The 26,565-nt window shown below is 44.1% G+C and overlaps 1 protein-coding gene across 5 annotated transcripts in view; it reads right to left on the bottom strand.

Moving 5' to 3' along the window:
* Positions 1-26,565, bottom strand: part of SYN3 (synapsin III) — a 447,532-nt gene that overhangs the window by 400,779 nt on the left and 20,188 nt on the right. For 4 of the 5 annotated variants that reach the window (XR_012078446.1, XM_006205854.4, XM_015240613.3 and 1 more), the window contains exon 2: positions 9,965-10,419. Coding sequence is in view for 4 of the 5 variants with exons in the window: in XM_006205854.4 (XP_006205916.1) it covers positions 9,965-10,275 (311 nt within the window). In the remaining variant the exon portion in view is untranslated. Of the gene's footprint in view, positions 1-9,964; positions 10,420-17,598; positions 17,832-26,565 lie in introns of those variants that run through there. The other variant, XM_072973050.1, reaches the window with a different exon arrangement.

The following is a 26,565-nucleotide window of genomic DNA, read 5'->3' as shown; positions in this document are numbered from 1 at the left end:
TCCTGTGAGCAGCTGCACAGGCAATCCCTAATTTAACTAATTCCATTCTGAAGATGGCAATTAGCTCAGTGCAAATCCAGGAAGCCCACACTCCCGCCCTTCCTGCAAACCCAGGGTGGGAGGTCAGGAAAATAGACACAAAGCACCATCCCCTCTCTTGCCATCACAGACAGCCTCCCTCCTGCCAAGGAAACATGTCCCAGGCAGGCTCCCACAGGTCCCAGGAGGAGAGACATTCTGTAATGAGGCTGGCACCTATCCAGTGACCTGCTTCCCCCAGGGCAAGGCTGTAACTGGGTGGGTGAAGTCTGGAGGAACAGAAACAGCTATTGCTAGGAGAGCCTATTCACCTGAAGGACTCCTTTGAAAGAGGAGGACCTGGATGAGAAAACCACATTTTGGAGGATAAGGGAAGACTCACAAGTTGAACAGCTGAACGCTTCAGAGAAAAGCAGGGCAATAGCAGGAAAAGTGACTGAGACACAAAGCCAGAGAGGGAAGTGAAAAGCTTCAGGCCTGAGACTCCTTTAAGGGCTTGCAGGCTGACCCCTTTAGAGTCTGAGCCTCTTCTGCATCATTCCTCCCAAATGGCCAGCCCAGTTATGCTGGAATACCTACAAGTGACAGGGAGCTCCCTCCCTCACCGGGCAGCCCATGTGGCCTTTGGATGCCTTTCCCATTCTGTACACCGAGCCGACACGTCTCCCTCTTTATTTGCCCTGCTGGTCCCAGATCTACCAGTCGGAAGCCACAGGAAACCAGTCCTCCAGCTCGATGGTTTCTAAACTTGACTCTTCATTATTTAAGAGAATAGTTTCCTGAGCTCTGCTCTAGATATTCTGACTCAGTAGTTCAAAGGGGACAGCTCAGTGCAGCCTGTTCTGCACCCAGTCTGACTTCTAGTAACAGTACCTCCATTTGCACTTGCGTTGATGGAACCAAGCACAAAGTCCCAATGGGACTGTCTCCAGGTATCCACAGGAAACACTGTAGAACAAGCCAGGTTTGTTCTTGCCCAGGTATTTGATTTTTGAGCAGAGAGGCACAAGGCTGGGAGGAAACAGGCGTTGACTTCTCCACAGACTGTCTCCAAGTCCCTGCCTCCTAGGTCCTGGCAGAGCTGTGGGTCCTGACCTCTCCAAAACTTGGGTCTTCACATTTTCTTTCAATTCTGTGAGCCTCCCACATATTTTCAATAAATGTCCATTTTGCCTAAGTCAGCCAAAGTTATTTCTTTTTCTTGCAAACAAAGAACTCTATCCAATACAGAAGGTAGAGGGTGGTACCTGGTAATCTGAATGTCATTCTGATGGAAAGTCTCTTGGGGACTGTGATCTTAGTCCATTGTCATTGTTTGATTTATGATGAAACTGAGGCTCAAAGAGGAAAGTGGCTCCACCAAGATCCCATGGCATCAGCAGAAAGGGGAGAACCTGAGAAGAAACAGCACCCTTCATATCCCTCCCCATATGCCCTTCTGTTCAAAGACATTTCCCCCAGATTCCCGAGCCACAGTCTCAGAAAGAAGACTCTACCAGGGCAAGAGACAACTCTTCACTGTTTTCCCCTCCCTCCCTTGCTCCCTGCAAGAACGGGGTAGGAAGCAGCAGGGGCACCAGGCCTCTGGATTGGATGGCGGGGAGACCTCACGGAGAGAGGTCAGCACTTGAAAAATTCCTCAAGTCAAAGGGCTTGGGGCCTGGGTGCCACACAAGGCCCTCACTGTGTGCGTACATTGTCCCCCTGATAAAAGGGGCCGGGCCTGGGAAAACGGCGCCGGTGTCCAGGCGACGGGGCAGGCTGCTGGGGAATGCCCAAGGCCCCTCCTGCCCCAGGCACCAGGGTGGAAGGAGGGGGTATGGTAGGGGTGCCCAGAGTGGACAGACAAGTCCAGAAGTCCAGCATCACTCCAGCTTGAATGAAGGGAGTAGGAAGGTGGCAAGACCCCTCTCATCCCTTACTATCTCCCTCTGCCTTCACCTTTGGATTTCCCCACAGCAAACAGGAATGGCCTACCCTTGTCCAAGGAGAGTCTTAGGGGTGGGGGAAGTGATGGAGAGAGGCATAAAGATGTCTTCAACAGAGAGGTATATGTCCTGCCTTGAGCCCCTCAACCAACTCTAGGAGGCGGATACTGACTCTGGCACCCATCTTCCCATCTTTAGAGTAGAGTGTGTGCCAGCCTACCATCATACAGACACCCCTCCTCCAGGGCTTGTGGAAGACAGCCCTCAAGCTTATCCAGCTGAACTGAGAAGCATGCCAAGTGGCTTCCTTCCCCCTGGCTCCCAGTGCTATTATACTCACCAGCAATTAGTGATTGCAATTAATTGTTAACAACAGTTACCATTTCAGTGCCTGTTATGACAGCTAAGCCCGGCCATTACATTAAACACCCATGCCATCATCTCCAACTTTATGGTGATTCTTTGTGAAAGATGAGCCATGATCTTGCCTTCCGGCTGAGGAATGTGAGGCTCGGAGGTCGAACTTGCCCAAGGTCACGTAAGTGAGAGAACAGGGGCCTAGGCAATCTGCCTCCAGACTGTCAACTTGGTTTTGCTCCTGTTCTGCTGGTGACCGAGACTGTTCAGTCCTCATCACAGGCAGGGAAAGCTGCTTCCTGGGAATGGGGTCGACTGAGGGACCTGGTTTGGCTCCCCAACCAGTAAACAAGGACATGCAAAGGCCAGCCTCTCACTGGGCCCATGTTAGTAGGGCTGGGCACTGTTTCTTGTCACCATCCTCCATAAATAGGGTGGCCAGATAAACTACAGGACACCCAGTTAAATTTGAATTCCAGATAAACAACAAATAATTTTGCAGTATAAGTCTTTACCAAATATGGCATGGGATATACTGATTCATTGTTTATCTAATTATTAACTGGGCATCCTGTATTTTTATTTACTACATCCAGCAACTCAGCCCAAAAGCCTCTGCTAGTGATGCCAGCTTTGAGTTAACTACCCCACCCCAAAGGTAGCACAGTGGGAAGCAGAAAGTCCTGGTCACCCTGGGGCCAATGAGGCCACAGCAAGGCTTCAAGGGACTGCCAAGACACCCTGCAGTCCTCATGTCTTCACTCAAGCAGCCTGAGGGAGCCCAGCCTCTAAGGTGGGGGTCGGAGCCTTGAGTTATCAGCTGGGCAGGAAGGAGGAGGAATCCTGGAGAACAGCATGTAAGTGTCTGGTACTCTTCCTAAATTCCAGGAGAGCTGAGTGCCTTCTGAAAAAGATTTTCCCCCAGGGCAACCTCAATCCTAAACTTTCCCTTAATAATAACAGCTGCCTTATCAAGAGCATCCATTGCTTGTTAATTAGATCATCCATCTATCCTACTGTACCAAGTTGTAGGCACTGTGCTAGGTAGGCTCCAAGGAAATGGTGGTTAAACAATGAAGGTCTAAACTCTGCTCTCACTTATGTTTTACAGCAGAACCATATCACAGGTAAACAAACCATCACAATGAAAAATGTCCTTGAAGGAAAGGAACAGAGTGCTTTCACTGGAGCCTCATACCTCCCGGGGAGCTCAGCGGTGTGGTGAAGGTGGTGGCATTGTGAGCCCACTTTACAGATGAGAAAATTGAGGCTTGGAAAGGTAAAGTGGCTTGTCCAGGCCCACAGAACAGGTGAATGGCAGAACTGGCACTTCAATCCTAACCTGCCACCTGCCAGCCCTGAGTTCTTCTGCATTTTATCTTCTTTCCCATTTTTAACTCTTTTGGGAAACATGTCAGCCATTTGTTAGGAAATCACATCTTTAATAACAAAACACACGGAAAAGAACAGAAAAGACCCTGCTGGAGCTCCCTTGGTGCTTTAAAAAGAGGAAAACAGTCTGAGGGCAATTTCTGAAAAGGGTCCAGTTTCCAAGCCTGAGCTCACAAGTGTCTGGATGGCTACAGGGACCTCCTTGGCCCCGGCACCTTAACATCCTGGCTGCTCAAGGGTGCCAGCAGGGAGGGGCCACCTGGCTTGAGGTGGGCACTTTCCTCTGAGGGTGAGGTCACCAGGATCCTGTGCTTGGCTATCGTGCTGTAACGTGGAGTCCTGCCACCTATTCCCTTCTGCTGCCCTCAGACGCTGGGTGTGTGCACACCTGTGAGGCTCCAGAGCCCTGCTCCATGAGCCAGCACCCTCAGGAAAAGCACATGAGGGGCTGTGCTCAGGTGGGAGAGGGAAGAATGACAAAAGAACAGGGACCCCCAGGCTCATCAGTTGGATGGCCTGAGCTGATCCCAGATGCCACCATCATGTGCTTTCATTCTGGGCTCAGACTCTCAGTTTTCCTTATTTATAAAATGAGGATAGTAACAGTACTCTATACAGCGGTTGGGAGGATTAAATCAGAGAACTATGAAAACCACTGAGCAAAATGTCTGGTCATGGAAAGAGCACAAATGTTTGCCATATGACAACTATGAGGACATAACCTCATTCCCAAAGAGCTCATGGTTTATTCATTGATTTTTTCAACCAAGACTTCTCAGCATCTACATCATGCCAAACACTGAAGCCCTGGACAGTGGTCAACAGGAGGGAAGGCACCATCAGAAATGCTTTTTAAGAAGTTAGTCCCATTCAAGTCCCAGCCTACCACTCTCCTGTTTTGGTTTCTTGAGCAGGTGTACAGTCTCCTGTGCTCTGCTTCCTCACCTTAAAATGCTCCCCAGGAAAATCAGGAAGTGCAACGAGCAGTGATATGCTGGCAAATGCTTAACAACCGGCCCTCTGGGGAGACCTAAAAGCCCTGGTTTGTAGCAGTTGCGAACTTCCATGGTGTAAATGCTCTCACTGTGGCCACTGTGACTTTCTGCTGGATGGAGTAGGGTTTGAGAGAGGGAAAAAGAGAACTGAAGAATGCCACCAAGTTTATTCTTCAGTTTTACTGTCACATCTTCAACCTTGTCATTCCCAATAACATCACCTCCAAGGTCACTCATTCAATCAACAGATGTTTCCTAAGCACCTATTATCTGTCTGCCCTGTTCTAGGCACTGGGTTACAAAGACAGCATGCAGGCATGGATGGGGTGGTAGTGGTGGGGACACAGATTATCATACAGAGTTACAACTCTCAGTGAATCTAGAAATGCACAAGGTGATTCAACCATCACTTAGTAGGCTGGTATCGCCTCACAAATTCCAGGCTGGAAGGATAGTAGCTAAGTGGTGTTTCAAACTAAGAATCCCCTTTTTGTTTGCTCCTCAACAAATAAAAGAAAAAGAAACCCTAGGGAAGGGTGGAGAATAAAAGGGAAGGTAACAATAGATCACTGATGAAAGGCAACAGCAGACATTCTGGGAACAAGGACCACTGGTGAGGCAAGAGGAGAGGAAGGTTCCGGAGGCCATTGGAAGGAGGGGTTGGGGGCCAATGCTTAGCTGCTCTATGGCCCCCCTCACCCCAACATCCTCCACTACCCAAGCCCATCCAGGCTCCTGAGACCTTGTAGGTGAAACTGAGAGCAGGGAAGGGCACCCAACCCCAATCCAGTAATAAACAATCTTATTCTTTGTCATGTTCAATGTTTTGATTTTGAAAATCAAACTTGGGGTTCCAGTATATTCTGTGGGCAATGGTAAAAAAATTTGCCAATTATTTTTTACATCTCAAATAGCTGCCTTACAGTAACTCTAGCTACATACTGGAAAATAAAGAGTCAAGACTTTATACCTAGGTGAGAAAACCAGAAACCACTCAACTGTATGTACTCTATTGTTGACTCCCAAAGTAAGGTGAGTTTCAGGCCCCATGATGCCCCATAAAGGTTAACCTGATTGGACTGGGTCGGGGACAATGACATATGCTAATTGGAAACTGTGTTGAGCACCAGGGAAGAAAAAAGAATAAGACACAGATCTCGTTCTTACAGAAGAGGTAGTCACCTAAAGCCAATTATAATACAGTGTGATGTGTGCTGCAGTGGCACAATGATATATACTTAAAGTTATCAAAGGAGGGAGTTCTTAGCACTGTTGGCAGGGTAAGTGTGTCAGGGAAGACTTCAGAAAAGAAGTGACACCTGAGCAGGCTTCTAAGGATGAATGGAGATTGGCCCAGTGAGCACAATTAAGAAGGGTATTCCAAGTAGCAGTGAACAGTCTGTACTAAGGCAAAGAGGTGTGTTTGAAAATTACAAGTTGTTTGCTGTTCTGCAGGATAAGCAGCAAAGCAGGAAGCAGAGCTGGAGGCAGAACTAGAGGGAGGGCAGACATGTTTACGACTTTGAATTTGAACTTGAGAGCAACGATGAACCACCAAAGAGTTGTAAAAGGGGATACATGGTGAGACGTGGAAGCAAACTGATCAGATTTATATTTCAGAAAGATGATATTTTGGTGGTAACATGAAAGATAACCATGAGGTGAGGTCAAGACTAGAGGCCTGAGACCCATGAAGATGCTGGAAAGTTCCAGGCAAGGGCATGAGTGGGGAGGCAATAGGGCTGAAAAGAACTGAGCTTGAAATCCGTTTGTTTTACTTCTCATTTCCCTTGTGGTTCTCAAGACTGACTAATGTCCCTTCATCTCAGAGGACAGCACTGGCTTTAGTTTAGACTGAGCCAGACCTTATAGGGGGGGTGGCTGGTTGAATGCTCCCCAACACCCCTGCTCTGGCCAGGCTCACCTCTAGGTCAATCCCAAAAGGCGGCAGGGTCTTAAAATGCTTGTCCATGAATCCTTCTTCCCAGCAAAGGTGACTGTGGGACCCTCTGGTGGGTCACCTCAGGAGATGAAAAGCCCTTTCCCCTGGGCCACTGGCCAGGTATCAGATCATCCTTGGGGGAGCCCAGGCTGGTTTAGAAAGTCTTCAAGCTGGCCTCTGCCAGGAAGCAAGAGTGGGAGTTTCCTGCAACTCTCTCACCCACAAGGAAACCTGATTCTGCAGGAGGGTCTTGGACTGGGAAAGGGACGACAGAAAGAAGGATCTGGGGCTGACAAGGGAGAAAAGGGAGCCACATTGTTCCTGGTGGGTTCACTCTCAGTCCAGACGGTGGATCATCTCCCCCCTCATTATCATCTCAAAGGAGGAAGAAAGGGCTGTGTGAGCTGGCTTCTTCCCCTTCAACAACTTCTTCCTCTCAGGAGACAGTTTGCACAATGAAGGAGGGGCTGGACAGGAGGCTGACCCTGAGAGAGCCAGGCTCTGCCAAAACCACCCGGGTACAGTGGGGCTGGCCTGCCACCTGCTGGCCACTCCTGGTATGGGGGACAGGCACCCTTCGGAAACTGCAGGGAAGGATTGGGGTTCTAAAGCAGCCAGCATCAATTTGGAGAAAGCTGGGAATGTATTTGGAGAGGTTAGCAAGTTCTTAAAGTATATAGGATAAAGAATGGAAAATGGAAAAAAAAAGAATCTAGAATGGAGTTCTGTAGGAGAAGCTGACATGTCTACAGGTAGGAAGTCTCTGTCACAAACATCCAGTGAGCGCAGAGCCAACTTCCAGGTGACTTAATGAGTCTCAGCTTCTCACTTTTTCACTTTTTCACCCGCTGAGGGGCAAGAAAAAGACTGCTGTTCTCAATACCTAATTAACCTGTGGGCATACAAGGCATGATTGAAATAGACTGGGAGAAATTTCTCTGGCCAAAATTGTGCCCCCGACAAGTGTGCACAGCCTAAAAGTCACACATTGGTCATACCTCTGGATTATAGAGATTGAAGACCAAAGTCAAAATTTAAATGTTACTTGGCTGAGGCCATTCATGACATTTCAATTCTATGCACTGTATTACACACCACATGGGCACTGGGGAGAAAGAGATTAATTAATAAGACCCAACTTTATCACCTGAGAGCTAACAGGGAAGAGTGACCAGTAGAAAACTGTAGCACAATGAGGGTAAATCCTAATCCACTCTGCCCGATACTGGGCATGAAGAAATTAAACAGGCATGCCTACAAGATGATTAATATTGCACAGTCACAATAGTCTGCAATAATAATATACACTTTAATAGCACTTACTGTCTACTAGACACATCCTAAACACTTTTATATTAACTCAGATTTTAACCCTACTTACATATATTAACTCTACAGGAAGGTATTATTTTATTCCCACTTAGAAGCAGTAACTTGTAAAGGTCATGTAGCTATTATGGGGTACAGATTTGAATCCAGGTAGCTTAGCTCTAAAGTGTGAGTTCCTAACCACTGCACCATGCTGTCATTCATTAGCTCAACCTCCATACAGGAAATAACTTCCCCTGTAAATAACCCCCATCACCATATCATGGCAAACCCTGACTGAACCAGAGAAAACAGTCAGCAGAGAACACTCAAAATCAAGGTCAAGTGTTCAGTTAAAGAGAAACAGAGGACTGCAAAGACCATGCAAGCATTCTGATTACCAGGCAGACAGATGGGCAGCAGGATTGCACAGACAAGAGTGCCTGGAAGCAACATCTCTGCAGAAATCAACCCCTTTGCTCAGAACCTAAAGATGGTCCTTTACATAAGAGCATAAGCAGAGATGAACATCATATAAGAACCTTCAAGCAAGTAGCATCACTGAGGACAATTCAGACTGGATCAGAACAGAGGCCAGGCACATGACCACTCTGGTTAAGATGAAGTGATTTCTTAGCAGGAAAATAAAGGCTGATGTCTGAACCTGCTGAACATGCTTTAATATTGACTATATTGAATATGTTATAAGCTATCTCCCACTTCAAAAGTATAGATTCAACCATTCCCAACCTGAGTTAACTTCTCAAGGAATGAATGTGAGTACACATATCCACGTTAGAATAACAGAGCATATAGCATGCTCAGTGAAATGAATGCACTAATTTATTCATTTAATACATATTTACTGGGTGCCTACTCTATATCTACTCTGTGGCAGCTTTTAGAGACATGCACTGGCAACTTTGCCCTCCAGTCCCCACAGCCATCCATGGGTCCACTGTCAGATTTGCCCTGGATGGAGTGCTTTCATGCCTCCACATCTAGGTTTACTTCCTGGACTGCAAATTCTGTGTCTCCAACTGGACTGGTAACATTTATCATTTCTCTCTACCAAAAATCTGGAGTAGAGACCTATTTTCCACCTGCAGCTACACGTGAGCAGAGCCTGTTCATTACTTACCTGAGCACCTAAGGCTGTTACTTGAACTCAATCCGTGCTCAGTAACTACCTGTGGAACTACTGTTGCAATGACCTCAACACATGTGTCCAGTCTCTGCCCCTCAGGGAGCTTACCATCTATCCAGGTGGGGCATGCCTGAGAATAGGCCAGAAGGATGTCATTTCTGCCCACCTTTGCTGTTAAGAGGACAAGTTCTGAAACCAGACTACCAGTACATGGAAGAGCAAGGACCCAAATTCACTCTGGTCCCAAGGGTTTTGGATAAGGACAGTGGGCCTCTGTTGGTTTCTTTTACCCTCATAGGAACCTCATTTAATGAGGGAGCATGGCTGAAGCTTAAAGAGGTTAAGCAACTTGCCAGAATTAGTGTAGATTTTAAAAGTTTTTCGTTTCTAGAAAGGTAATATGATGCATATACCATATATTATGTAACAATTCCTGTGGGCTCTGGGCAGCATCCCATATCTGATGTGTTAAGATGTTTGCAGCAAATCACATGAATAAGCAGTGAGTGGCACTATGAACACTATCACAGTCTCACTTTCCTTCAAATCAGGCTCTGCTGCCAAATGGGTTGTAAAATATTTTCTAGTTTTCAGATCTTTTTGGATTTTGAATTTGCAGCTGAGAGATTGTGGTCCTGTAAACATAAAGCCCTTTGGACAGAGTGTGGCGTGAAGCAGCTGCCATGGCTCCTGGCATGCTGTACCACATGATAAATGTTAATGTCCTTCCCTCCTACCAGACTCTTGATACCACGGAGCCTCTCACAGCTCTTATCCTCTCTCCTTTGCAAGAGTGAGATAAGCCCCATCTCCTCTCCTGCCCCTGCAGGAGGAATACCTGCAGATTCTTGCTTACCAGTCTGTGTGGGCATCATCGATCACCAACAGGACCCTGGGCCTTTGAACAACAGGCACAGAGAGACCCGGAGGCTCCATCAGTCCGGACGGGGCCTGCGAGGTCTGCTTCATGGCACTGGAGAAAGAGCTAAAGAGGCTGGATCCTGGAGAGGAAAAGGAGGCTGCCAGGGGCTGGGGGTGCCTCCTCTCCATGGCCGGGGAGGCAGGAGAGCTGGTGGAGCTGTCTGGGCGCTGCAGGTCTGTCATGTAGCCGTTAGGCAGGTTGGCCACAAAGCTGCTGTCGGAGAGGCGCCGCCGGAGGAAATTCATGGCTGTGATGGATGAAATGGCTTGTTCCTACTCAGACTGCCTAGGTGAGGCCCAGATCACAGGCTGCCAAGGAGAGGGAGTGGTAGGGGCTCGGGCCAGAACAGCCAGGGGAGTCCCACACAAGTCGGCTGCAGCTTTTTTCACCTGGGGAAACAGGCCAACAAACACATTAATGGAAACGACCTCAACCCCTTAAGAGAAAACAGATTAATGCCCCTCCCTGCCCTGTTGCTGGGGGCAGTATAAAATGAGACATCTTTTTGGCAAGGGATTTGGTGACATCTAATTAGAGCTTCGCCTTTTAACCTATAATTTCCATTTTCTGGAATTCTATCCCAATAAAGAAATCTGAGTTACAGAAAAAGCCTCTTGTACAAATATATTTATCACAGCATTATTTACCCTAGCGAAATACTGGAAAGTATCTCAATGTTCGACCACAGAATAACGAACACATAAACTACAGCAGTCATTCAGTGAAACCTTTTGTGGTAATTAAAAAGAGGTATTTACAAAGGGATTTTAGTAACACAGAAAACATTTCATGCTGTAATTTAAAAGATCATGATACAAGATTATAGGTACAGAACGACTACAATCACATAAAAGTTGAAATAACAAAACTTTGGAAAGAAAAAGACATCAGAATGTTAACAGTGACTATGTTTGGGTAATGTGACTACATGGCTTTTTTTTTTTTCCTTTTCTTTCCACTTACCTATACTTTCCAGACTTTCTAGAATATATATAGCTGTAAACTGAATCGTGTCCTTCAAATTGATATCTTGAAGCACTTACCAGCAATGTGCTGGTATTTGGAGATGGGGCCTTTGGGAGGTATTAGGGTTAGACGAGGCCATGTGGGTGGTGCTCTCATGATGGGATTAATGTCCTCATAAAAAGAGACACCAAAAAGTTTGCTCTCCCTCAGCCCCGTGTGGACACAAGGGGAAGGCAGCCATCTGCAAGCCAGCAAAAGCGCTTTCACCAAAAACCAACCATGTTGGCACCCTGATCTCAGACTTCCAGCCTCCAGAACCGTGAGAAAATAAATTGCTGTTGTTTGACCCAGTCTGAGGTATTTTGTTATGGCAGCCCCAGCAGACTAATAAACAGATATATTCCTTTTCTGAACAGAATAATTAAAAAATATTAAATTGTTCATTTGAGATCAAAGTATCCCATTGAGAAAAATGATTGTTTAAATCATACAATTGGACCCCACGCATATTTTCTGTTATGACTGTATTTTTGCTGAAGTAAAATTTACTTAGAGTGAGACGCAGTCTGTAAGCGGTCCAATTCTTGAAGGTTTGATAAATGTTATTGTGGTATAAGATTTATTATACTCCAATCATCTCAGAAAGTTCTCTTGTGCCCTTTTCTGGTCAATTCACACATCCTTATAGGCAAATGTTCTGCTGATGTCGATCATCATATATTAATTTTACCTATTCTTGAACTTGATATAAATGTGATTGTATGTAATTCTTTTATGAATGGCTTCCTTCCCTCAACATAATGGTTTCAAGACTTAGTTATGCTGTATGTATCAACGGTCATTCTGTTTTCTTATCTGCTGGATGAATAAACCACAAATTGTTACTACATTCTCCTGTTGGTGGATGTTTGAAATGTTTCCAGTTTAGAGGGTATTCTGAAAAGACTTGCTCTAAGGATTTTTTATTTAAGTATTTTTGTGGAGAGAGAAAGAAAGAGAGAAAGGGGGAGGTAGGGAGAGAGACACAGAGAGAGAGACAGAGAGACTTTTTCTTTGGGAAAATACATAGAAGTTAATTTTGTTAATTCATAGTGTAAGCATATGTTTAACTTTTGAAGAAACTATCCAAAAGTTTCCCATAATGGTTGTGTTATTTTGCACCCTTCATTTGAGAGTTCAAGTTGCTCCACATCCTAACCTACATTGGCTATTGTCTGTCTTTCTAATCTTAGCCATTTTAGTGGGTGTAAACAGTATCTCACTGTGTTTTTAATTTATATTCTCTGACACCTAATGAGGATAGGCAACTATCATGGGTTTACTGGTCATTGATATGTCTTCTCTGGTGAAGTGTCTGCTGAAGTCTTTGGTCCATTTGAAAAAAATGGGTTGTTCATATTTTTATTGTTTACTTGTAGGAATTCTTTACACATTCTAGATAGAAGTATTTTGTCAGAAATGTATACTGTGAACATTTTCTCTCAGTCTTTGGCTCACCATTTCATTTCCTTCACAAGCATAAGTTTGGCAGAAAAAAATAACTCTTACAAAAAGCATACTGTTACTTAAGATAAAAACATCCCAATGAGAAAAAAAATTATACCATAGGATGAGACCATACTTTCATATTTTGTTTAATAGGAATATTTTATATATACAAACAGAAAATACATATCTACATGCATATGTATACACATTTACATATACATGTATGACATCTATTATCTATATATGCAGATATTTGGATAAACAGAAATTTAAAATTTTTATGAAGTCCAATTTACTAAATTTTTTTTTTGCATTTAGTCCTTTCTGTCTCTGCTCTTAAAAATCTTTTCCAACCCCAAGATCACAATGATATTGTCTTATAATTTATTTTTTTCTTTTTCTTTTTAAAATCTTTAATTTTTTTTTTTTACTGAAGCACAATCAGTTTACAATGCTTATCAATTTCTGGTGTACAGTACAACATATAATTTCTTAAAGAAGCTTTGTAGTTTTAGCTTTTCTGCTTAGGTCCACATTCCATCAAAACTTGATTTTTGAGTGGTGTGAGGCGAGGTTCATGTATCCAGTTTTCCAGCACCTTTATGAAAATATTTTACCCCAATGAATTACTCTGGTTGCTTTGTTGGCATCAGTGGACTGCATATTACCTACTTCTGGACTCTCTAATATGCTGCACTGATCTTTTTATCCTTACACTGTCTTGATTACTATGGCTTTATAGAAAGTCCTAAAATCAGGTAAAGTGAGTTCTCCAACCTAGATTTGCTTTCACAAGATTGTTTTGGGTATTCTAAGTCCTACTTTCATATGCATTTTAAAGTTAAGTTGTATGAAAGTCTGTTGAGATATATTGTTTGGGATAATATAGAATCTAGCTGAGTTCGGGTAGAAATAAAAATCAACAATATTGAATTTTCTATCTCACAAACATGGTAGAGCTCTGCTTATTAAATCTTCTTTAGTGTCTCTCAGAAGTGTTCTGTGATTTTCAATTTGAGGTATTGCACTCATTTTGTTAAACTGATTCCTAACAATTTCTTTGGAGCCTTTTTGCATGGTATTTTAATATATACTGTTTCCTAAGTTTTATTTTCTATTTGTTTGCTACTAGCATCATATATTTTCTAATTATTGTCAATATATTGACCTGATAAATTCAATTATTACTCCCATGATTATTTATAGTTTTCTTAAGATTTCTATTTAAACAATCACACTACCCACAAATAGAGACATGTTTACTCCTCCCTTTCCCATCTTTTACTTGTCACTTCTCTTATTACAGTTGCTAGTCCCTCCACTACTGAATAGAAATGATGAAAGCAGACACCTTACCTTGTTTCCGATTTTAGGTGGAAAATGTTCAATATCCCATGATAACACGATGTTAGCTATAGGTTTTTCGTAAATGCGTTTTTATCAGATTGCGTCAGTTCCCTGTAGTCTTAGATGGCTGAGAGTTTTTATCATGAATGGATGCTACATTTGCCAAGTGATTTTCTAATTGAGAGAATTATGCTTTTAAAAGTCATTTATTTGCTTAATTTGGTGAAATTACAACTTATTTTTAAATTTAAAGCAAACTTGCATTCCTAGGATAAATCTCACTTGGTCGTAGTGAATTACACTTTTTATATAACACTGGATTCAATCTGAGAATATTTTGTTGAGGATATTTGTGCCCCTGTTCATGAGAAATACTGCTCTGTAAGAGAACATGTATTTTGCTGTTGCTGGGTACAATGTTCTATAAATATCAACTAGATAGTTCTTCAGTCAGGTTTCCCAGGAAGCTGACTCTGCCAGAATGATTTGGAAGCAGAAAGTTTATTGGAGAGTGCCTCCATGATCAACAACTGTTGGGCAAGCATGAAAAGCAAGAATGGGCTGAAAGAGGGGTTGAACTGGAATATAGTTACCACAAAGGCCTCAGTTGATCTTATTGGGAGCATGGAGCTGGGCATCTCTTTAGACTTCCTCACTTTCCAGCCACTTTGTTACCCTGCACTCTATCTGCTACCTGTCAAACCAATAAAGCTGCAGCTTTCTGGTTTGGTTCTAGCTGCTCCATGCCATATGGACTGGGGAGTGCTTTCACGGGAAGAGCCATATAAATGTGAATCTCACTCAGTGAGTGCAGTTCCCATCTTTCAAGGGTCAAATCCCCTCCAGATTCCATCCGTTTTTTTTATTTCTCTCCAGGAACCACAAATAGATTATTTTAAAACTTTATCCAAAATTTATCATTATTATCTATGAGAGGGTTAATCTAACACAAGCTACTGAGTTATTATTGGACCTGAACCTCTTCTACCTTTTAAATACTGAATAGAAAAGTTAACTGTTAAAGTTGAATGGACCTTAGAGATTTTTTTTAAACAATCCCTTTTTTAAGAATTCTGATCGACTGGTAGGAATCCCCCACCTTCAGAAGATGGACCTCTTTATCTTTTGACCAACTCCAATGTTAGTCAAAGGCTCCTCTTGTAATTTCTTCCACTGCATGCCCCAGGGGGTTTTACAGTCTGGTAAAGGGAGACAGATAATGGACAAATATTTATGGACTGGGATGAGAGCTAGTAAGAAATAAACAGAGTGCCACTGTAGAGATTAACATGGGGGGTAGTCAGGGAAGGCCTCTCTGAGGAGGTGATCTTTAAGCTGAGACTTAAGGATGAGGGGAAAGAGAAGTACATATACAAGTCCTGAGGTAGCAAAAGACTAAAAATAGACTTACCATGTGATCTAGCAATCCTACTCCTGGGCATATATCCAGAGGGAACCTTAATTCAAAAAGATACATGCACCCCAAAGTTCATAGCAGCATTATTTACAATAGCCAAGACATGGAAACAACCTAAATGTCCAATGACAGATGACTGGATAAAGTAGTTTTGGTATATTTATACAACGGAATACTACTCAGCCATAAAAAAGAATACAATAATGCCCTTTGCAACAGTATGGATGGGCCTGGAGATTGTTATTCTAAGTGAAGTAAGCCAGAAAGAGAAAGAAAAATACCATATGATATCACTTATATGTGGAATCTAAAAAGAAAAAATGTAAATAAACTTATTTACAAAGCAGAAACAGACTCACAGACACAGAAAACAAACCTTTTGTTACCGGAGGAAAGGGGGTGGGAAGGGATAAATTGGGAGTTCAAGATATGCAGATACTAACTAATATATAAAAGAGATAAACAACAAGTTTATGCTGTATAGCACAGAGAACTGTATTCAATATCGTGTAGTAACTTACGGTGAAAAAGAATATGAAAACAAATATTATGTATATTCATGCATGACTGAAGCATTATGCTATAACCAGAAATTGACACCACATTGTAAAATGACTATACTTCAATAAATAAATAAATACACACGCACACGCACACACAGTCCTGAGGTAGGAAAGAGCTGGGCACGTTTGAAGAACAGAAGGAAGGCTGGCTCAACCAGGAAACAAGATTTTTATAATAAAATGTTTAGAGAAGTAAAAAGGGATCAGATCATGAAAAGCCATCCCACAAATAATCTGGATTTTATTCCAAGTGTGAATGCAAGCCATTGGATGGTTATAAGCAAAAGAGAGACATAATCTAGTCTGCCCGGCCACTGTATGGACCATAGAGCATGTGTTTGGAAACAGCCAGACAAGTTAGGAGGCTGTTACCATCATTTGGGTCCTTAGGTATAAAAGAAGGGAGTTCGATTATATGATTTTGCAGGATGTCTTCCTGTTCTGTGAGTCACTCACTTCTTATGCCACTAGACATTAGATATCCCTCCAATGCCAAACTTAATCTGATGGTGGGGCAAGGAAGGGTGGGAAGACTCTAGGACAGAATCCAGTAGGCCAGCTTAGTACTCAGCATCATGCTGCCCCACCAAGGGCCACTAGAGGGCAGGAGTGACCACACCAGACAAGAAAAATGTAAAACATTGTAAGGCAGATTTGCAGGCTTGCTTCTTGGAGGCTGTTGCACAAGGAAGACTTTACTGGGAAGAATTTTTTTTAAAAAAAAAGGTCGGAGGCGTCTCACTTGTACATGGAGTACAAGACAGAAGTAAAGTGTAAATCATAGGGACACAGGTTTTGCATCAAAGCGGGAACAATTCCGTAAAATGAGAACCACCCCACAGCAGCACCAGCTACTTTGAGAAAAGATGAACAATTGACCATGAACTGGACAAGAGAGGGGACATCTCTGCTCAGTGTCTCATAGACACCCAGACTCATTTCCTTGCTCATCCACATATGAATTTATGCACCTGGGTCCCCCCTCTTCCTCTGGGAAGTACCACTATCCACCCACTCACTTTGGCCAGAAACCTGAGTCTCATGCTTTGCTCCTCCTTTACCCTCAGCATTTCCAGCCATTCAGCCATCAGGCCCTGTCCGTCTCCCAAAACATCTTTAATATTATCCTCTCCTCTCCATCATTCCTATCAGTCTTAGTTCATATGCTGCTAAAATAAAAAATGGACCAAAGACCTTAACAGAGACCTCACCAAAGATAGACAAACGGCAGGTAAGCACGCAAAAGGTCGCTCCACATCATATGTCATCAGGGAAATGTGAATTAAAACAACAATGAGCCACCACTGCACACCTATTAGAATGGCAAAAATCTGGAACATTGACACCACCAAAGGCTGGTGAGGATGTGGAACAACAGGAACTCTCATTCATTACCAGTGATAATGTAAAATGATACACCCACTTTGGAAGACAGTTTGGTAGCTTCTTATACAATTTAACATACTCTTAACAGACTATCCAGCAATCATGCTCCTTGGTATGTCCACACGAACACCTGCACAAGGATGCTTACAGCAGGGTGTTTATTCATAATTGCCAAAACTTAGAAGAAATCAAAATGTCCTTCTGAAGTGAATTGATAAATAAACTGTGGTACACCCACGCAACCAAATATTTAGTGCTAAAAAGAAACTGTCACTGGCAAAGCCTATTAGCAATTCCTGGGAAATAAAAATAGAACTTGGATAGTAAAATAAGGTCTAAAATAAGGTCTTTTTTTTCCCTTTATGCTTAGTCTAGTTTCACTTGCAAGTAGGATACACCACCTGCAGAGCCTTGCACCTAGCACTTCAGACCGGAGTTCCCAGGGCAAAATGGCTATTCTCAACACTTCAGCTCAACTGGCCTCGTGCAGGAGCGCCGCCTCAGGGCTCCTCCAATCAAGATGGCGGCGGCAGACTGTGCGCAGGAGCGCCACCTCATGGGCACCTCCATTCAAGACCGGGTGCAGAGACGTTGCGCTGGCACTTTGATCTGGATCACTACCAGCAGCACACATGAGAACTCCACTCCCACCCTGCTGACAAGAACCCTATAGAGCAACCCCGCCAATGACGTCAGGGAAAGCGTGTGTTCCAGGGTGTGAGCTCACACCTCTCCATTCTTCGATCAAAGAATAAAGCTTTACTTTGCTTAGGAAACAAACTCAGTCTCCTATCCAGTCAAAGGACACCGGGCAGAAGGACCCTTGTTGGGGACGGACTTGGGAGGGTCGGTAAGAAGAGGAGCTATCAAAGCCATGAAAAGACATAGACAAACCTCACATGTGTATTACTAAGTGAAAGAAGCCAGTCTGCAAAGGCTACACACTGTGTAGGATATTTCAGAAAAGGCAAAACTATGGAGATAGTAAAATGCTCAGTGGTGGCTGGAGATGGTGGGGGAGCAGGGGAGCAGGGGCACAAAGAGACCAAGGACAGAGGATCTTTAGGTATCAGTATGATACCAAAACGATGGTTACACAGCATTAGACATTTGTCCAAGCTTGTAGAATATACAACACAAGAGTGAACCCTAATGTAAATTACAGACTTTGGGTGATGATGATGTGTCAATTTAGATTCATCAGTTGTAACAAATGTACCACTCCAGTGGGGATGCTGATTATGGGGGAGCTATGTATGTGCTGGGGCAGGGAGTATATGAGAAATCTCTGTACTTTCCCTCAATTTGTTACCAACTTTACACTCAAAAAAACAATATCTTACTGAAAAAAAACAAGGGGGAAGTTCTTTGAGCACAAAACCCCTACTAAACCCAGATTAAGGATCACCATGGTCTTAGCACTCTGGTGCTGGACACAGTTGGGCAGAGGGAGTAAGCCTGAAGCTTACACTCATGGATTCTGGAAACCAACTGCCTGTGTCTAATCCCAGCTCTGCTACCTACTACCTACATAGCCCCTGGTAAGTTTTGTAACCTTGTTATGCCTCAGTTTCCTCATCTATAAAATGGGGATAGCACCTATCTCATAAGGTTCCTGTGAGAAGTAAGTGACTTCATATATGTAGTATCTAGAATGGTGCCAGCACAGAACAAGCAGTTAGCTGTTGTTATCATGAAGGAGGAATAATAAAATGGCTACATTTAGGCTAACAGACTTATTATTATTATTATTATTATTATTATGCTTGCCCTTAGAACGGTCAACAAACCTGACCAACCGGTTGCTACCCACAGCTCCAGGCCCATTGTTAAGACTAAAGTTATTGATCTTACTGTTTCTACTTTATTCCAGTAATCTAAAGTAATAATCATGCTTGGTCTCAGAGTCGTTCTCCAAGAAGTTCACAGAACTGTAACCTGAATTACCAAGAAGACCACGCCATGAGTGCTTATAAGATAAAGAGATGAAAAGAGCGACAACCACTAGCCTCTATAGACTTGGTCACCTGGAGACATCATGACGCCACTCTGAGTCCTATGAGAAGAAAATAATTCTGTTGATTGTTATCAATGCTTTGTTGTTTGAGTGATGGCTATATAATCACCCTGTCCCATCTCCAAGATGGGCTCACAGTTTTGAAGGCACTAGCCTGCTATGAGTCCCCTTTGCCCAGCAAAGTAATAAAGCTGCCTCTTTTCTTCGAAGCTCCAAGACCTGGTCTCTGAGTTATATGGCTCATCACGGACAGGGCTGATCTTTCGGCAACAATCACACTGACTGCTTTTTAGACACACTGACTGCTTTTTAGAAGGTCTGGCAATATGGTCAGTCTTAGTTTGGGATGCAGTGTGCAGTATTCATATGAGAATGGGCTTTGGATGGATCTGACTTTGAGACCCAGTCTGCCTCTTCCAGCTAACAGCTCAGCCACTGGTTCTTGATCTGCACAGTGGGGATGCTAATCTCTGCCTTCCCTACTCCACAGGTCTTTAAGCAGACCAAAATAAAATGCACTAAACTGCTTTTCAAAATGTTAACTTTTTTAAAGTTCACAAAAGGGAAAATTGGCTTTTTTGGTGTACAGTTCCATGAATTTTAACACATTTATGTAACCACGACCACAACCAGGGTACAGAACTGTTCCATCATCCTAAGGGAAATTGCTTTTTAATCTTTAAAGTGCTCTGCAAATGTTGATGGCATGGTGTTTCACAGGCTAACACCTGGCTCCCTTACAATGGGACATGAGGTAAGGAATATTCAAGCCCTGGCACATCTCTTAGAATACTCAGCGAGAAGATGAATTCCGATGATTGAACTTCCTGTTTGTCAGCTGCCTTTGCACTGGCTGTTCCTTCACCTGCAACACTTTCTACAGATACCTGCCTGGCTCACCTCTCATCTCCTTCAGATCTTTGGTCAAATGTCACCTCAGCAAGACCTCCCCTGACCACCCAACATTAAAGCATCTGTTACTTTGGCTCTCTCCTACTCTACTCCACTTGTTCTATTTCCCCAGCATGCATCACCGTCAATAAACTATGTAATTTCCTTATCCGTTTTTCTCATTGCTGGTTCTCTGCTCCCTCTGATAGGATATAAGGACCCCAAGAACAGGGATCATTGATTTGTTCAGTGATGTACCCCTAGCACTTAGAAAAGCACCTAGCATGTAGTAGGGGCTCAATAAATATACGTTGGATGAACCTGCTTAAAATAACCGGAATGAAATTAAGCCATCGTTACTTTTGTTTGTGAAGACTAAATGTGTGATTGTACAAGAGAAAGCATCCATCCCAGTGCCTGACATATAACCCGAAGTTAGACCAAAGTTGGAATAATGAGAAGGAATAACTGATTTCATTTTTTAACAAACTCCTTCCTCATGAAAAAACACCCAGACTCATAAATTCTCTCTCCATCTTTGGCTCAGTGAGCACTGGAAGAGTTTCTTTTTCCTCCCCCACTAGGAACTAGTGTTTGGGTAATTAACAGCTGCTAAAACCCTTTCTGCCGGAGCAGAAAGTTAAAAAATTCATGGAGACAACATGGGCTGAGCTTCATCCATATATGGATGAGCACAGGCAGGGTGGGAGGTGAGGGTGGGCCTGCAACCCAGAGAGTGTGCCACTCAAGCTGCAGAGAGAAGAGATGCTTAACTTCCTGAGAAAAGGTCAAACACACATCTGCTGAGGGAGCAGCTCCATTTCCACATAACAGATCTGCCAGGTCTTTCATCCTCAGAGCACTGTTCCAGCCACATCTACATGAAAGTGAGCGCTGTCTTTGATGAGTTCAAATCCACTCACAGAGGCCTTGTTCTCCTGTGAGTGGCAGCCTTCTTGTTCCCACAAGTGGGACCTCAGCTAAGGATCCAGGCTTTGGAGCTAGGATTTGTAGGTGAGTGAGCTCTTGCACCAACAACTCCCTCCCTTTGTTGGAGAACACCTAGAGTGTCAGGAAATTTCATAGAAGGTCTCCTCGAGGTGAGATTTTTCCATTTATTAGAAACCACTCTCCCCAACTGGACATATATTCAAGGGAGAAACACCACAGCCAGGTCACAAAAAATATACATGCACATGAATATTTACATTTAGCTAATTAAAGCTTTTAACCTAAAATGATAAAGCAACTATAACTGCATTACCCACAAAATAATTGCAGGATTTATTTACAAACATTATTTATAAGGCTCTCCAGGGAGCAGCAGGTGGGATTGGGACACAAGCTTGGTGTCACCTGGCAATCATACTGGCTTATCTCTGATTTATCAAGACCTGTCTCTGAAGGTCATTGTCAAAAATCTAAATGGAAGCCCTTGATAACCTGAGGTCTGGAGCTCAGTGGTCACCTTCGACCCCTCTGATTGCTGCCCATGGTAGGCCCTTCAAAATAAATAAGGTCATTTCCAGCAAGGTTAACTTACTGTAAAATAAACCATATGTGGTTTGGTGGGGTATATTTCACAATATTATTTCTAGGATTTTTCATTCTAAACTGGAGCTGGAGAGGTGCCCACCTCGGTGATTATCTCAAACGCGGGGCCCTCTGAGCAAGATCCTAGCCTGAGGGTGAACAGCTCCACCTCGCTTACCCCCGCATATTCACAGCCATCAGGCTCAGGCCGGAAGATATCATTTCTCCTTCCTCTTCTCCCATTCCTCCGGTGCTCCATGGATTCTTGTTTCTTAACTGGCTCTGGAATCCAATCTCATCTCTCTCGTCCCCTCACTGCCAGGGCTACCTTCGCCTCTCACCTGTCAAGTGCTACAGCCTGCAGACCTTCTTCCCCCTCCAGCCCCTTCCCCACATTGTAGCCAATTGACCTCTCGGGCACTTCAGCTAGACATGATCACATCACTTTCTGCAGAAAACTTTCCTGTGCTTGGCCATGGACTCCAAGGTGATGTCCTTCACATTCAGGCTTGAAACTCCAGCCCTCTCACCTCCTGCTTGGAACAAACCACTCCTGCTCCCAGTCCCTCCTCATCTTGCTTCGTCAGCTAACTCTCACCCATCTGTCAACTCAGTCTTCAGGGTGTCTTCCCTGATCCTCTGGGATTCCCTGAACATGGCCAGCCTGCTCTCAAGGGCAGCTGTTACACATGCAGCAACCTCTTCTTGGTCCCAGCTTCACCCGCCACCGCATGGTTAATTTAAGTCTCCCCCTCCTTCAGAACCTACATCACGCGCTCAGGACAACCGTCCTGACCACCCCAGAATGCTCAAGGCTGGGTAAGGGGGTTTCTCTCCATCATAAGCTAATGGTTTTACTGATTTAAAGTCTCAAATTCTAATATGTACCCATATCACCTGGAACAATTTCTAACAATAGAAACTCTAGGCCCCAACCCTCAGTGGCTCTGATTCTGTTAGGCTGGAAAAGTGGCCCAGAATCTTCATTTAACAAGCTCTCCAAATGATCCAAGTGATTTGATGCAGTTGGTCTCTGCATTACATTTTGAGAAACATTTCTCCACACCAAAGTCTCCAAGGAGGCATCCCCTGGGACCACCAAGGTAATACACTAGAGGGCAGGGAAAAAATTGTTAAAAATTTTATTTCAAAATTTCCAGTCTTATCCCTAAATTTCTTTTTTATGTGTACTTTCTATGAACACAGTTATTAGTGAAGTATTCATGATTTATAAATAAATATGCTTATGCTGGGGTGGGCAATTCTATCATTTCAATGATCAGTCACAATTCTTCACCCCTCCCAGGATCGACACAGGCTGCCAAGTGACTGCAGTTCCTTCCACTAGGAGCTGAGTGACTTCCCCACCCACTGACTTCAGACCCAGCTGTTGGACTAGTTTTGGCTGATGGGATGAGGGCAGTCCTGACAGTGCAGTGGTTCTGAGCCAGACCTAGTAGACATCATAATGTGTTTCTACTTGCCCTCTTGCATCTCTGCCATTTCCGTGAGAAAATGTTCCGTGGGCATGTTCTGTGGGCTGGCCCACGGATCCAAGGAGAAGGAGAGACACGTGGAGAAGACCTGGGCCCAAGCCACATCCCAGAGCCACCCAGATGAGCCTAGCCAACATTAGTCAATTCCCAGCCAACCTGAAGACACATAAGCAAAACAATGCTTATCATCTATGCCATCTGAAGGCTGTGGTTGTTTGTTATAGTAGTGGCTCCTTATATAGCAATAATTGGTTTAGATTTTAGGCTCACTGAGAGCCTATTTTTCAGTCCTACATCCATAGCACCTTGTAGCTCCTCAGTAAATGACAGAATGAATGAATGAATGAATGGATAGAGTCTCTATTTCCCAAGAAAATCCTCACCAATATTCTCTGTGGCCCTGTTTGAAAAGATTTATGATGAACTCACATTTACAAAATGAACTACAAGGGCTGGGGCTTTTAGGGTTCCTCAGGGCACCTTTCCTGCCAGTCAGACTAAGAACTTGGTGTCCAAGGGTACCTCAGGCTCTTGTATAATCCTGAGATCAAAATACTGCCCCTATTAACTGTAAAATTAAATCTGAGTGGTCCAGGGCCTGACCTTGGACCCTGTTCTTCTCTTGGACCAATTAGGCTCTCCATTTCACCAGCCCCCAGTAATCTAACAAGACCCCAGTATCTAATCTCTTCCTTGAATACATAGCTGTGCCTGTTGCCTCTGGGAGGATCAACTTTCCAACTCCTGGGAAAACATCTGAAACTCCTAGAACTATGGCTGCCAGGTCCTTCTACGTGGCTGAATGCTTTGCTCCCTCTACCCTTGCCAAAGAAAACCCAGAAATCCTCTGTGCCCTGATTTTGTTGAGAAAAACTTGGCTATTGTATACACTGGGAAAAATTGGGAAATCCAAGGGAACATCTGAGTCTCTCGACACAGGGTGCATCTGACTGGAACGGCCTCTGTATTTCCTTATGCTAATCACAGCTCCTTCCTTATTTGTGTCGGGCCCAGACGTCAGCTGTGTAATGCTAATTTGCACTAGGTCCCCAGTGCCCAAGTCTCTAGGGTGGGATCTGCCTGAAGGTCCTCTTGTCCACACTTCACTCTGCGGCAACAGGCCAGAAAATAGAACATCTGGATTGTCTCTAAATGAAGTCAGGAAGTTCTGAGGTTTCGGTTGGCCACTGGGGTCCCAAGTGTGGCTGCGAGTAGGGGAATGCAGTGGGGGTCCCTTGATGATCCGCAGAAAGGATCTGGAGTCTTCCCCCAGCAAAACTCTTCGTGCCTCATCTCACGTGTGGGCCTGCTCAGACAATGCAAGTGGGGCAGCATCCAGTCCATCTTTTTGTTTTTATCCCATATACTTCTGTGCTTTCTTCCCTTCCCTCTTCCCCCCATCACTTCTTCCTTCCCTTCCTCCTTCCTGATTCTTTAACTTCAATTCCTCCACTTTTTCAGGAACTAATTTGGAATTTGAAAAAGATCTGGGAGTTGATACTATCTCTTACTCACACAGAATTCCCTTACTGTAGTGTTTCCAATTCAAAATTAATTGCCATCATTCACTGAGCACCTATCAAGTGCCAAACACTCTGCTAGCAGATAGATATTATGTATCTGTACGTATCTATATTCTGATTCAAGTTCTAGTTAAAACCCATCATGTAGGTATTTTCATTTCCTTTAAACAAATAAAATGAAAAACCTCAGGGGGTTGAGTTACTTTTCCAAGATCAAACAGCCAGTCAGTGGGAGAAGCACGTACTGCAATGCCTAAAATTCTGAAGTGGAATCTTAAAAGGATCAGCTCAACAACCTCAATTTATGAATAAAGAGTCAAGAGCCTAGCAAAGAGAAGTGAGTTTCATTTTACTCTGGTTCATTTAATCATTATAACAACCTTTATGAGATATAACAATTTTTAACATCATCTCCATTTTATAGATGTGGAAACTGAGGCACAGGCAGATGAAGTGACTTGCCCAAGGACTTACATCTTCTTAAATGATGGAGCTGGGATTCAAAGCTAGGCAGTCTGAGCCCTAGGTTCAGTCTTAACTACACTGTGTTGCCTTCCCAAGACGCAGACTGGATAAGAAACAGACAGGGACAGAGCACACAGGGAACCCATCTGTGACACCCAGAAGCCTGCCCTGTCCTCTCCAGTTTCATCATGAATGGGGACTACAGGTGGAAGTCAAATTTCACATGGGTGGAGGAAATAGAATGGCCTCAGGATTTCCCCATGCTGATTATAGCTCCATCTCTGTCAGTGCCAGGCCCGGAAGTCATTTGTGCAATGCTAATTTGCACCAGCTTCAGGGAGGGCCTTGCTGCTGGCTTTTCACATGACTCGGGGGGGGGGGGGATGACAACACAGCTGCCAGCATGGCCAGAAAAGCATTTGAATCACTGCTGCCCAGCAAAAGGCAGATAGTCTTCTAGGGCAACTATGGCCTGATTTACAGCACTTAATTCCCAGTTTCCAGGCCGGTAATCTGATGCTTGCTAGACAGAGGGAAGGAGTAAGTGATCAGGGACTCAGTGCCAGAACAGCTAACCCAAAAGTATAACAACAACCATGATAATGGTAGTGCTGGCAGTGATGGTGTTTGCTACCATTCGCTGAGCCTCTGTGAGGAGTCAGGGACTGTACACAGATGCCTATAGACAGTCCCCAAGCATCACAACAACCCTGCCCAGAAAGTGCAATCCTCTCATTTTACAGAGGAAGAAATTGAGGTCCAGAAATAATAAGTAATTCACTCAACTTGTAAATAATAATTACAGTTCTGTCAGGCAGTATTCTAAGCACGTGACACCTATTAACTCATGCCATCCTTTCTCCAGCTTTATGAAGTAGGTGTGCTATTCTTACCTGTACTGTATGGATGTGGACACTGAAGCCCAAAGTTACAGGGCTGATGAGTGGCCAAGCTGCGGTTCTAACCCAGGCAACTTGGCTCTGGTGGGCACGGTGGTAACTACTGAGCAGCACTGCCCCTTTGTGGCATCGGTCTGTCTGGTTTTGCATCCTATTGATTTTCCACCACACTGGGCTGCCTCAGGCTTCCATGAGCCTGGATTTATCTTCTTGGGTGCCTTAAACTTAGCTCAGTTTACACAGAACTGCTTAGGGTTCCCCGTCCCCTATGTCTTGCCCCCTACACAAGTTTCACATCTCCGTTCCCTCTGCCTGGTATGACCTCCCCTTTGCTCTCTTACATTCTTCAGTTGTTACTGCTGTCTCAGCTCATCTCCTTCTCTTCTGGGGAGGCTTCCCTGACTACTCTCACCACCCCAATAGGACTAAGAGAGCTGTTCTGTGGCCTGCAGAGCCCTGTCACTGCAGGTTTTGGGGAGGTACCAAGTCTGGCTGCAGACTCACTGGGCTGGAGATGGTGGCAGACAGAGCTGGGCACTTGGGG

This window comes from Vicugna pacos, chromosome 12, assembly GCF_048564905.1.
Source record: "Vicugna pacos chromosome 12, VicPac4, whole genome shotgun sequence".
Classification (NCBI taxonomy): Eukaryota; Metazoa; Chordata; class Mammalia; order Artiodactyla; family Camelidae; genus Vicugna; species Vicugna pacos.
This window is presented reverse-complemented; position numbering and strand designations above follow the sequence as displayed.